The following is a 14,377-nucleotide window of genomic DNA, read 5'->3' as shown; positions in this document are numbered from 1 at the left end:
GCAAACATACTACTTACCATTTGACCAAAATGATGACCTTAAAATGCAGAAAGAAATATACATTTTTGTTTGAACATAGCTAATGTTAAACTATATAAATATGCATTGAGAATTTTTAATGCCAATTTAAAAAAATGCTAAATGGATAAATGAATAAAAATGTTCATTACTTGAGAAACAAAAATTATAACCTAAAATATAAAGAAAACCCAAGACATTAATAAGCTCACAGAAACATTAATTTAGTGCTGGAAGGAACTTTGCAAACATCTAGTCCAACTCCCTCATTTTATAGACAACAAAATAGAGGTTAAATAATTTGCTCAGGATCACAAAAGAGGTAAAGAAGGACAGAGTCTAGATTTGAACCTGGACCTCTCAACTCTGATAGAAGCATTCTTTTCATTGCACCCCATTACTATCTTATAACTTACCTGTCTGCCATCAGAATTCAAACTTCCTTTTCTACATATGATGAGAGGACCAATAAGTCCTGTAAACATGTCTTTAATGGGATTTACACCAGAGTAGTACATCTTGGTTAAACAGTTAGGATCCTGGTATGTAGGTCCAACTCCCTCTGGGATAGTCCATTCATAGGTAAACTTTGTTTGGGGTGTCACATTTGAAGAAGGAGAAGTAAAAGAAATACCTAAGACAAAATGAACATTAAGAAGGTTGAAATGTTATTCAGTATTGCAGGTGGATTGTAGGCTATGTCCATAATAATGGTAACTCCCTTCTGGACTCTGTCTTTTGGATAAGAATGGATAATAATCTTAAAAGATCATCTGGTCACTGTATGTAGGTGGTTGGTTAAGTGATTTTTGTCATGTCTGAAAATGTATTTCCCATTCTTCACCTTGAGTTTATTCCTCCTCTGTTAGGAGATTACTATCAAAAAGTATTAAAACCAATATAGAACATTGGAAGAAGGATTCTATTCTCTCATTGTTAATATTTTCTTATTAGAACCCTGACCTGGTCATTTGAAACTAGGAAATGGGTTAAATCTATTTCTTAGCACATGGTCGACTTTATAAATACTAATGAGGGCTATACTCACCTCCATGGAGTGAATTATAATGGGATCCTTCATTATGCTTGTTGAATCTTACACCAGTTGGCTGAATGCTGAGGGGAAAGGGACTCTTATTAAAGAAAGTAACTTTGATGGTATCTCCAACTTCTGTCTTAATGACAGGACCTAGAATTAAATAAAGAATGGTTTTTCTTCCTTTGCTGTTTAATAATATGAAGAAGTTATGATCATTTCCCCAGTAGCTCTTGTCCTCTCTCTCCATTTACCTGGTATTTAGTTTGTGTGTGTGTTTGTGTATACATATATACATTTACATACATATATAAAACATACATACACACATATATGTAAATATATATATTTCTATTGATAGAATGGAGCTTCCTGGAAGAAAAGGGATAGTTTCATTTTTATCTTTGTGACGTTAGTGTCTTTTATAGCACTTGGCATGTGGTTGGTATAACATTAATAAGTATTATTGATAAGCACTGAGAAATGCTTATTAATTAATATTTTTCTTAGTTCTTTTTGAGAGAAATTTGACTGCCTATACATAAGTCCATCCGTCTCACATGAGAGTGACAGATTGCTTGGGTGGGTGTTGACTTTGACCCAACCTTTATTTTGATGCTATTAAAACAAAAGGGATAAATTCAATACCTACATTAATCAGTTAGTATTTAAATATACATATCCAAAAATTGCAGCTAGGTGGCGCAGTGGATAGAGTACCAGCCCTGAAATCAGGAGGACCTGAGTTCAAATGTGATCTCAGACACTTAACACTTCCTATCTGTGTGACCCTGGGCAAGTCACTTAACCCCAATCGCCTCAGGGGGGAAAAATACAAGTTGCTCAACAAACTAACTTTATAACCTTGTTATAAATACAGCTCTTCAGTAGAGAGAGAGAGAGAGAGAGAGAGAGAGAGAGAGAGAGAGAGAGAGAGAGAGAGAGAGAGGAGCCCTCTAATCCTTCCTTATCAAAGGCATTATCAAAATAAAAAGTGAAAAGCAGTCCAAAAGAATAAAAAGCAAACATACCACTTACCACCTGACAGAAATGATGATCTTAAAGTACAAAAAGAACTATACATTTTTGTTTGAATATGGCTAATGTTAAACCATATAGATATGCATTAAGGATTAAAAATGCTAAAAGGGGAATGGACATATTAATAAAAATGTTCATTCTTTGGGAAACAAAAATTATAACCTAAAAAAGAAAGAAAAACCGAGACATTAATAAGCTTGGTGATGGTGGTGGAGGTAACACCATGATTATTATTATTAATTCAGTTTGACAATGTCTTGCCCAATAAATATTCATTAATTTGTTGAATTAGACAAAACTTTGCTGGGGGGTGGGTAGGAGAGATAGGGAATCATCAATATTTTTGAGATCTCATCCATGCATATCACTCAGTCAATAAATAAGCATTTATTAAGAACTAACTATATTCCAGGGACTATGCTAAACACTGAGTATTAATTCTAATGATAAAGATAACAATTCATTCATGAAGGCATTTTGCCCATCCTATATGACCCTTTAGTGATGTCATTGTGTTTATGTCATTACCAAATCAGTGACTATATGTGCTTTTCTTAAAATGAACCTTAACTTTTGTTGATTTGGAATACTTTCCTTTCCTTGCATCTAGGTAACTTAATAAACATGGAACCAATAAATTATTTATGTCTGGGAATAATGTTTTAATCTCCAAAGAGTACACAGTGATTGAAAAGAGCAACGAAAGCTCACTTCTGTAGCATACTAAAATTAGACCAATCCACAGAAGACTGGCATGGCTTATGGATAAGGACACTTTTATGAAATAGTCCATATTTTTCTTTTATTTGGTGATAGTGATTAAAAAAAAAGGAGGAAAGAAACAGTAAAACATATAAAATATACTCATACAAAAAAGTGGATAAGCGGGGTAGTTTTGCTACAACAGTGTTAACTTGAATAGAAATTATAGAAGAAAAAAACTATATGTAAATTCTATTTTGCCTGCAATCCTGTTTTTCTATTTCTTACTCTCTAGACTTTCCTCCTCCTTCGCATCCTGGAGATGCCTCCACCCTGTGGCCCTCTCTTTTTATTGTTAAATTCCTGGCCCAAATCACCATTTCTTGAGGGGCTCAGGCCATGTTTCTTTTTTTCCAGCTCCTTATTTTCTACACATTTCCACCTATTCTTCTTAAATATTTCCCCCTTTTAGGAGGCTGTCTTCTCTCATTAGAATGTAAAGTTTTGAGTGATATAAACTGTATTTTTTTACTTATGTATGCATTCCCAAAGCTTAGAACACTATTCAAACACTTCAGTGTTTAAGAACACTTAGAATAGTTTGCTCATGTATGTATTCCCAAAGCCTAGTACATATTAAATGCTTGACAAAACTTGCTTGCTTATTTACTTTCTATGTCAACATATTTATATCTATATCTACATATATATCTATACCTATAACTTATCCATATCTATATCTATGCTTATTTCTATGTTGTTATTGTTCAGTCATATCCAACTCTTTGTGATCCCATTTGGGATTTTCTTGTCAAAGATACTCGAATGGTTTTCCATTTCCTTTTCCAGCTCATTTTACAGATGAGCAAACTGAGGTAGACAGGATGAAGTGAGTCATACAACTACTGAGTGTCTGGGGCCAGATTTGAATTCATCTTCCTGACTCCAGGCCCAGTGCACAGCCCTACCTATATCCTTACCCTTCTATCTATCTATATCTGATCTCTACCTACATCTAAATGTATCTATATCTATTCTTTGTAGATTGAGATGCTTATTTTTGTTGATTGTTAAGTTCATAATAAGAAATAAGAGCAATTAAAAGAAAGAAAATAGCAATAACTCAGGATCATTGATAAAGAATTGGAAGGTACCATTTTTTCCCCAATTACATGTAAAACAATTTTTTGAGGTAACTGGGGTTAAGTGACTTGCCCAGGGTCACACAGCTAGGAAGTGTTAAATGTCTGAAACTGGCTTGGAACTCAGGTCCTCCTGAATTTAGGGCTGGTGCTCCATCCACTGTACCATATAGCTGCCCCAGTAAAAACATTTTTTAACATTGGTTTTTTAAAATTTTGAGTTCTAAATTCTCTTCATCCCTCAGTGGGATGGGAAGCAATTTGATATTGCACATGTGCAAAAGCACATCATGCAAAACTTATTTCTATATTAGTTATGTTGTTAAAGAAAGCACAGACCAAAAAACACAATGAAACCAAAAAACCCACCAGTGGTGTCAAATTCAAATAAGAATAGAGACTTCTAGGGATCCCTGTGGGCCACATATTGATTTAGAAAACTACATATTAATCATCGTCTATATTCTATTATATTTTATTTATGTTATTAAATATGTTCTAATTACATTTAAATCTGATTCAGGCAAGTCTTGGGAGTGTTACAGCTGTGTGTTTAACACCTCTGGTCCAATCCTTTCATTTTACAAATTAGAAAACTCATCTCAAAAAGGTTAACAATGACTGGACCAAAGCCATATGGATAGTAAGTGGCAGAACTGGAATTCAGATCTCTTATTCCAAATCCAGTACTCTTTCCAAGTTCTCCACCAGTCCTACCTAGGATGCCCAGATGTTTCTCTTCAGGGAGTCGGTCTTTGCGTTGGGTGAAAGTATCACTTGTGTACTCGCGGAAAACCAGTTTTTTATAAGTTCCTCCAATTCTGACAGCTCCTTGTTTGAAAAATACTTCTGAGGAGCTGTGAGAAAAAGTCAACAATAAACAACCACTTAAATATCAAAGTTAAGTATAAAGAAGAACCAAGAATTCAAATGGGAAACGTGACTGTTTTGTAGGTAAAGATCACCTTGTGGGTCAATTATCATTTTACTAAAGTTTTAATTCTTTGCAATTTCAAATATAAAGTCTGTGGGTATACAGCAAAGGGATTTCTAACTAATGCTTACAGATGGAAAGGTAGACTGGCCCAGGGCCTAGAAGCTGGATGCTGGACTTGGTTTCTTGAGTAGGTTTTAAATTCCATTTCCTACATTTACCTTATGATCAGGAGTCTTTTATCTAATTTCTCTGAGCCTTAGACAACTCTCTAAGATTTATCTATTAAGATAGAATAATCTACTTTAGTGGTAGAGGAGTTCATATATTAGTGAAAAGAGATAATCAGTGTCTATGATTTATAAGTCAACATCAAATAAGAGGAAAGAACCAAGCATTCAAAGAGCATCATCATTGTCGTAGTCAATAACTAGAACTTGTATACTGCCTACTATGTCCAGGCACTCTGCTGTGCTTTATAAAAATAATCTCATTTGGTCCTCATGACAACTCTGTGAGGTAGATGATAGTATTATCCTGACTTTACAATTGAGGAAACTGAGAGCCCAGCACTTTATCCACTGAGCCATTTAGTTGCTTGTAAGAGCAGGGCCATTTAAAAAGAAATTTGTCTTTATTGTAGTGATATCACTAAGGGATAGGGGGAGTAAAGACTTTTCTGGAAGGGTTTAACCTGGCATTTGTAATCTTGCTTTTAAAAATATTTTTATAAATGCATTTCAACATTAATTGGTTCTCTTTGTCATTCTATCCTCTTTGTTTTATGGATTTAAAATATTACTCTGAATAGAGTTGCATAGACTCCATTTGACCCACACAGGAAAAGGATTAAGAGCTCTTGGTGTGGTGAAATAAACCCTAAAATTGATGTCGAGGACGTGGGTTGAACATCCCAGCTTTTCTACTTTTGTGACATAATTTCCTCTAACAAGGAAAGTTGGGCTACAGACTCTCTAATGATCATTTCAGTTCTAAGCCTGTGATCTCTAAAAGCAGGATATATTTTATCTGCTTCAGATATGGTTCTAATGCAAGCAAAAAACTAGATGAGATAAAATTTCGCAACCCTCTTTACCCTTGAGGGTCCAACACAAATTCTTAAATTCAGTGGTATAGTATCATAAACACTCATTGCATACTTCCCTTTCTATATCTCTGTGCCAGGTGAGATGGGAAACATAAATATCACTAAAATACAGCACTTATTCCCAAAGACTTTACCAGTGAAGATCACAAGGTGCATTATGGTATTGCTCAGAGGAAGGATTATTTCCAGATGGCTGCAAGATGGGGAGGGATCAGGAAGGGATTACAAGGGTGCAGTGTCTTGAAAAGGTAGGATTTTGACAAAGAAGAGGGCATTCTAGGTGAAGTGGAAGCTGTGGGGAAACTGTATAGCTTTGTTTGAACCCAACCCTGTGTGATTGAGAACTCAGACCTGTTTCTTGGAGACCAGTTTCATTTAATACTTGTCTCAGCACCTGGATTATGCTGACCAGAAATCCAGTCAGATCTGAAGATTAATGCAAGGAATATAAAGACTTTTTCCCCATTCTACATCTCAAGCATCCCGTGTCTTATCCCACTTCTTACTGCTTCCATGTTGGGCAATCAGCTACTATTTCCTTGTTTCTTTGTTGAGTCCTATGTAATGTGTAACTTTCAAATACTGAGGGGAGTGGGCCAACCCTTTTTCAGAGGTGGCAAGAGGTTAAATAATTTGTGTGATATCACACAAGTGGATGAGATGGGATTTGGACCCAGGTCTTCTGGAGTTCTGGTTGGTATTCTAACTACTATTCTCAGCTGACCAGTTTGACAAAAGCCAAAATGTTTGGGAAGTAGGAAAGGAGGAGTTAAGACTAAATGCTTAAGAATTTTTTTTTACTAAATGAATCAATATAAAATTTCAGTAAAATTGCTATGGGATCATCAGCCATGGGAAATTTATAAATGTTAAAGTTTTTTCTCAGGAAAATAAATTATTTGCTTTAAATATTATTTGATCACATTATTTGTTTACAAGGTAATTTTTTTAGGACTTCTTAACATATGATCAAATTATTATGCAATTTCTTAAACTTCAAAACTTCAAAAGACTCATGGTATCATCAATACAGATGTTTCCTCCAGTGATGCAGATCAATCTGCTTGACTAGTAATATTCCTGTCTAGAAGTGTGGCAGCTCAAACCAACTCATGAGAGCCAATTTAAATTTTTAATAGGAGCATTTATACCTCAGAAATCAGCAAAGCTGATCAAAAACTTGATTTTTTTGTATGTTGATTATTTAAAAAGAAAGTGATGAAAAATGTTAATAATGCAGATTAAACTGAAAAGTGTGTCATGGTATATTTTTTGAAAGGGAAAGCTGGTTGTTAAATATTTATTAGCATACTTTTGTCCCCTAAGTTTACCTTAATAATTTTACACAAAAGAAAAGCAAAAGGAGGTCTTTCTATTTCTGTTGATATTTATCATACACTTATATTGTGAAAAATCAATTAGGCATAAGTAAAAGTAAGTATGACAAGTTAAATTGTTTCGCTCTGAACTGATTCTTTAAATTTTTCATCACCACTAAAACATACAATTGGTATGTTTATGCTGAATGAACCTTTCAATAAAAGTAATATTGACATTGGGATCAGTGTGGGATAAATTTTATGATATTTGGCATTTATTCTGTATTACCTTCCGGGGGCGTCTAAGTCTACAGCAGAAGGAGCATAATTCCAGATGATTTCTTCAGCCGCAATGTAGTAATGTTTAATATTTTTCCCATCAACATTATCATATGAAGATTTTTTGCAATCCTGAACCTGGAAAAAGGCCTTCAAGCCAGCTGAAAATCAAAAAAGAAGAATATCTTTCAGGAGACAAAAAAATATCATCTTGTTTTATGATTCCCCCTTATTCTCACCTTGGTATCAGAGAAAGAGAGGAGTGAACATTTGTAGAAACTTTTAATTCTGAATTTAGGCACAATGGGGAGAAAGATACACCATAGACAAAGACAGTTAAGACGGATGCTCACTGGAAGGGGGTGGGGAGATGTGATACTGAAGGGAAGGTGTGGCCAGAAAATCTCAGGATGAGGATGGAGCACATGAAGGAATATAATATTAAATAAGTTGGAAAAATAAGCTGGAACCAGATATAAACTCCTTGAGAGTAAGAAATATTTCTTTTTTTGTATTCTAAGATTTTAGCACTTTACAATTCAGTTATCTTTTAGTTGTGTCCAACTCTTAACCCATTTGGGTTTTTCTTGGCAAAGATACTGCAATGGTTTGCCATTTCCTTCTCTGGCAGTCTATGGTATCACCCAGTTTTCCTTCTGGATACATAGTGAATGCTTTGTTGAGTGATTGATTCTGCAAGTGTCACGCTAAAGGGTTTGTATTTTATTTTAGAGGCATTTTGGAGCCTCCTGAAAGGGGGAAGCAACATGATCAGACCTGTGCTCCAAGAAGATTAGTGTGTCAGCTGCATAAAGGTGAATTGGAAGAGGCAGAGTGGGGAGGGACTAGAAGCCAAGAGTCCATTGAAGAGGCTCCTGTAGTTATAACTACATTGTTATTAATATTATTAATGTCAAAATAAAAGTAAACAATCAGCTTCTTAAAGTTACCATCAATAAAGTATCAATGGATATCTTGAGTATGTTGACTCCTTATTCTTTGGGACAGCACTATTAACTCAATTATAACTTTATGTAGCTGACAAAGAAAATTTTCATAGAAAAATTAGGAATTCCTACCTTTCATATGGTTGAAATTTTGGCAGCTAAGCAGCCATTCTCCAGGGTTCTTTGCCACCATTAAGGCATCAATCAGTGTGGCAGGGAATAGATTTATGGTGTCAACTCGATGATGCTGATTAGTCAAAGTTTGCCCATGGAAAAAAGCAGCATGCACATCAATCTCATTGCCCATGCCAAAAAGGTACCATTTCACCTTGTCTTCTGCACACATAGTGAAACTGGGGAGGCTTCCAAAAGTATATCCATTTATGGCTGTGGGGGAAGAGAATAGAACTTCAAGTTCACAGGTATTGATTGGTGGTAGGCTAAATGCTGAACTTGTGACAGAAATAAAAAACATATATTGATCCCATTTTGAGATATGGTGCTTCATTCCACATGTAGATTCTCAGTGGAGGAATGCTACAGGCCATAATCTTTTTTGAAATTTAGGGAAAGTTAAAGAGTTAAAGAACATTTCTTCCTTTTTTACTCCCTCCTTTCTTCCCTCCTTGCTTTCTTTTCTTCCTTCCCTTCCTTCCTTCCTTCCTTCCTTCCTTCCTTCCTTCCTTCCTTCCTTCCTTCCTTCCTTCCTTCCTTCCTTCCTTCCTTCCTTCCTTCCTTCCTTCCTTCTTTCCTTCCTCCTTTCCTTCTTTCCATTCTTTATTTTTCCTTCCTTCCTTTTTTCTTTTCTTTCTCCCTCATTCCTTCCTTTCTTTTCTTTATAATAATTTCTAGTATCATTATTAAAATGTTTTCTTTCTAGTAACGTTATTTAAAAGTTTTGTTCTTCCTAGTCACAGGGAAAAGCTAGGAATATCTAGTTTTATTTATTTTAAAGATCCAGTTTAGCTAGATATTAATTTCCACTTCAACACAACTTATTCATGATTCAGGTTTAGTCATGATGCAGAATTAATCTGAGAAAAGCAACTTATCAAAATCTTTAGACAAAAGAAAAATCTAGAAAACCATACCCCAAAAGATACTCCATAGACAAAGACAGTTAATGTTGAGAAGGATGCTCACTGGAAGGGGAGAAGTGATACTGAAGGGAATGTGTGGCCAGAAAATCTCAGGATGAGGAGAGGGCACATGAAGGAATGTAATATTAAATAAGCTGGAACCAGATATAAATTCCTTGAAAGTAAGAAATATTTCTTTTTTTTTTTTTTGGTATTCTAATCTTTTAGCACTTTACAATTCAGTTATCTTTTAGTTGTATCCAACTCTTTGTGACCCATTTGGGTTTTTCTTGGCAAAGATACTGCAATGGTTTGCCATTTCCTTCTCTGGCAGTCTATGGTATCACCCAGTTTTCCTTCTGGATACATAGTGAATTCTTTGTTGAGTGATTGATTCTGCAAGTGTCACGCTAAAGGGTTTGTCTTTTATTTTAGAGGCATTTGGGAGACACTTGAAAGGTGGAAGCGACATGATCTTACAGTACATCCGATTGCTCTCTTGGAAGTCTTCCTTGTCTTCTTCAACTTCTCCAGAACAGTAGGTCTTAATGTTTTCCTCTAAATACCAACTCATATTTTCATCCACCACAGAAAACATCGCAACAAATTCTTTATCAATATCTTTTTCTTTCTCATTATCCAATGTATCTGAAACAAAGAAAGTAATTTTATTACATTCTGACTGATACTGAAACATTTGGTATCTAGTATATATTTAACTTCATACCTATGGAATAATTCATAGTTTTTATTAGTTCTTCCTAGTAATGAACCCGTGAATTTGATCTAAAATTTTTACCCATTTTGCAAATATGAAAACTTATAGTGTCTTGCAATATTTCATGAAATCTCATGTGTCCAAAATTTGGTCAATGAATCTCCCAGAACTCCCAGAAAATCCCATCATGCTACAACTTGTGGACCAGTATTTCTGGGTTTCAGCTCCTCATTTAAACATGCAAAGGTTGATTGCAAAATAAAAGGTTAATCTTGGAGTTGTGTCCATTTTTTACATGTACAAAAAGCAATCACAGCCTATGAGTTGCTAATTTTATCAAGGATCATGTTACCAAGGGCGTTATACTGAGAAACAGAACATCTGTATTTAAACCTTCTGTGCCATTAACTTGCTAAGATAGTTTGGATAAATCATTTCCCCCTCAATCGAGCTCTATTTTCCTCATTTGTAAAATAAGGCAACTTGACTTAATTTAGTTTAAAATAATAAGTGTTTATTGTATCTGCTACGCATAAGGCACAAGGATGGTCATTTGCTTCTATTTTGTATCCCCAGCTTTTAACACAACTTCTTCCAACATCTCCTGCCTCCAGAGTATCATCCTATATCATAGTGGTATTTTTAGAGACAAAAAATAATAGAGAAAAAATTCAACATAGTTTGATTGATACATCACTAAGTTTCTGTTCTTTTGGCTATTTCTAACTTCATATAATCTTGTGATCCTTCATTACTAAGAATTTGGCAACCTTTTTCAGATTTTGTTTCAGGCTTTGTTTACTCAGGCTTGGTACTGTTTACTCAGGCTAGATACATTTCATTGTGTGAGACAGAGAAGTGACATGGATAGCAACAGCAGAATAATATTTACTGTACCTTTTTTGCAAATTATCAAAGGGCCAATGAGTCCAGATGCGATGTCTCTTGGGGCATCTATGTGTGAGTGGTAGATCCTGGACACACAGTTACTATTCTCAAAACCAGGGCCTTGCTTTTCATGGACAAATAATTCATATGTGTATTGTTCTCCTGGTTGTATTTTATCATCATTTATGAGTGGGCCTGTGGTATTATCAGGATAGAGAGCACCTAGGAAACATAACAGGCATTGAAGTCCCACAAAGGCAGTGCTTGCAACAAAACAGTAGAATAGTTATCAACATCATAATAACTCTAATTTTTTCTTGACTTCCAAACTTGAAGTGGGATGAGCTAACATCAGACCATTCCTTACTTCTATGATAGGATTTTCCATATTATGATGATTAAAACCATAGCTATCTGTATGGGCAAATATTTTATTTTTTTCTTTTAGGAGTCCACTGGCAATGGAAGTGAGGGAGGGACTGGAAAAGTAAGGCCTTGATTTTTTTTTATTTAATGAGTACTTTGTTAGAAAGTATTCCTTTCCTCTCAGCTCTTCCTCTCTTATTGGCTGCATCCTCACCCATAGTTCTCTTGTCAACCTGATAGTACAAGTTGAGTAATCTGAATCAAGTCTGATTTTCATTTTCATGCTTGTAAGAGAGATAGAACAACTGGGATAATAACATTATATTAGCCATAAAGAGGGGGGGGGGGAAGAGGACACAGAGAAGGAAGATGGATAATTCCATTAGAATAAGGAGTTCTTTTAAGGAAAGCCCCTGTATCAGTTCAGATCAGCCTCTATACCTCATCTTACAGCCTTGGTGAATTGCCTGAAAGGACTGTGTCAGAAGCTGATGTGGTTCTAGTTGTCCTTAATGCAAGAATGGCCATCTATCCACTAATACCATATTTAAATATCGTTACCACCCAGAAGATTTAGCTCTAAGATAAAAATGAAATTTTTACAGAGTGAAGTCACATTCTTGAAATTTAAAAAAAATTTCACATTTAGAACCCTATTTAAGAACCAGGAAAATATTAAGGAAAGATAGAGTGGTCAATCTTACCTTCATGGTCCTTATAGTAGGTTATCCCATGTGCATGAAAAGTGTAGACTCTGGAAGCAAAATTTTTGACATGAACAAAAACTTTGTCTCCAGTCTCTGCCCGAATAATAGGGCCTACAAATCCCAACCAGGATGGTTTTTCAATTATTGTTGTAAAGAGGTTGTCAGTGTACTGGACATATATGGCTTTCTTATAAGTACTTCCTATTCTGTCTGGCCCTCTTTGAAGATAGAGTTTGGATTCAGGTTCTCTGAAAAAGATAAATTAGTCATCAAACATTTATTAAGTGTTTACTATATGTCTGTCATTTTGTTAAATGCTGGGGATACAAAAAGTGGAGGGAAAGAGGGAGGGAAGGAGGGAGAGAGAGAAAGAGAGAGAGGCGAGGAGGAGGAGAAGAAGAAGAAGAGAGAGAGAAGAGGAGATGACGAGGAGGAGGAGAAGAAGAAAGGAGAGGAGAGGAAAGGAAAGGAGAGGAGAGGAGAGAGAGAGGGAGAGAGAGAGAGAGAGAGAGAGAGAGAGAGAGAGAGAGAGAGAGAGAGAGAGAGAGAGAGAGAGAGAGGAGGGAGGAGGAAGGCAAAAATATGGTCTCTACTTTTAAAGAGCTCTCACTTTAAAGGGAGAGATATAACGTGTCCATATGTATAACTATATATATATAACATGCAATTGGAAGGTACTCTCAGAGGTCAAGGGAAGTTGCCATTTCTCAGAATACCATTTGGATTTAAAAGGGCTCAATGATCATATGAGCAGGACAAGCTTTTCTCCTAATAAGATAAAATGACAAACATTCAAAGGAACGTTTGGGGTCATTGAGTCAACTCCCTCATTTTACATATGAAGAAGCTAAGATCCAGAAAAATTAAGGAACATGAACAAGATGCATAAGTAACAAATTCCCTGCAAAGACTCCCTGTTTCAATGGATACACAGAAAATCTTTTATTTTTAGTCCAGACTGTGATTTCATTTGGTGTAGGGAATTCCCAGAGAAGAAAATCTCTTTGCCAATAAAGGTAGGTAACTTTAGAGTCTTAGAGAATTGCCTGGGGACACTGAGCAGTTATATGATTTACCCATAGTCACATAGCCAGTGTGTATCAAAAGAACCCAGTTCTTCCTGAGTCTGAGATCTGCTCTCCATTCACAACTCCATTTTGCTTCCTCTTATAAGGGTTTCATTACTCTTATGTAAAACATTTCCTCCTGTCGTAAGGGATCCTGACAAACTGCTTCTTGAGGACAAGCATAGAGGATTACTATCAGAAAAGTGGCCCCAAAATGATAAATATTTGAAACCTCATAATACTACATATAATATCCCACCTTCAAATAGTTGTCAGATTTGTTTTTTCTAAGTCTATGGTCAAATTCTCTACTCAAGAATCTTCAGTGGTTCCTTACCTTAATTACCTGTTCCCTACCTCAGGCAGGCTTTCCAGACTTGCCATAATATTATAGAACTCTATTTTTCCCACACCTTCTCTTGACATCTCTCTCTCTGTGTAGTCCATACTCTAGCTAACCTATATTACTCTTTGTCCCTTAAATACATCCTCTGCTTTCTCATCTTTTAGGTTTTGCTGAAATTATTATTCAAACACATACGTACCACTTCTCCCTTTCATGGGCTGAATTCCTACCTATCCTTGAAGTATCAAATAAAATGCTATCTACTACATAAAGCTTCTCCTAATACATTAAATCGGTTATGATATTTTTCCACTTAGACCTCAAAGCACATTGTCTGAAATTCTCTAATATACATATAGTGCATTATTGTATATTATAGTTTTCTGCATATTTATACTTTACCTCTCTTAGATTATAAGTTCCATTGGGTCAAAATCGTGACATCTAAACTTTGGGTTACATCTACCACAGCGTTTTGCAAATGTTATCCACTTAATGAGTGCCTTTGAAATAGAATCCATTTGAAACTAATAAAATAATTATTTAAATATTCTAAAAATTATTATAATCAGGAAATATATTAATTACTTGAAACTATATTGTACCAATTATTACCACAAAAATTGATGAACCTACTAGGGTAAGTAAGGTCCTTCATCATTAAAAAGTTTATAGCCTGT

General features: G+C 35.3%; 1 protein-coding gene across 5 annotated transcripts in view; it reads right to left on the bottom strand.

Moving 5' to 3' along the window:
* Window positions 1–14,377, bottom strand: part of LOC141560362 (ceruloplasmin-like) — a 66,477-nt gene that overhangs the window by 41,010 nt on the left and 11,090 nt on the right. For all 5 annotated transcript variants that reach the window (XM_074298367.1, XM_074298366.1, XM_074298365.1 and 2 more), the window contains exons 2-9: window positions 12,282–12,532; window positions 11,221–11,433; window positions 10,086–10,253; window positions 8,659–8,913; window positions 7,590–7,740; window positions 4,657–4,796; window positions 1,067–1,207; window positions 435–652 (exon numbers count right to left, since the gene is read on the bottom strand). In XM_074298367.1, the coding sequence (XP_074154468.1) occupies window positions 435–652; window positions 1,067–1,207; window positions 4,657–4,796; window positions 7,590–7,740; window positions 8,659–8,913; window positions 10,086–10,253; window positions 11,221–11,433; window positions 12,282–12,532 (1,537 nt within the window). The remainder of the gene's footprint in view (window positions 1–434; window positions 653–1,066; window positions 1,208–4,656; window positions 4,797–7,589; window positions 7,741–8,658; window positions 8,914–10,085; window positions 10,254–11,220; window positions 11,434–12,281; window positions 12,533–14,377) is intronic.

This window comes from Sminthopsis crassicaudata, chromosome 3 (genome assembly GCF_048593235.1).
Source record: "Sminthopsis crassicaudata isolate SCR6 chromosome 3, ASM4859323v1, whole genome shotgun sequence".
NCBI lineage: Eukaryota > Metazoa > Chordata > Mammalia > Dasyuromorphia > Dasyuridae > Sminthopsis > Sminthopsis crassicaudata.
The sequence above is the reverse complement of the archived record's forward strand: the minus strand, read 5'-3'. Positions and strand labels throughout refer to the sequence as shown.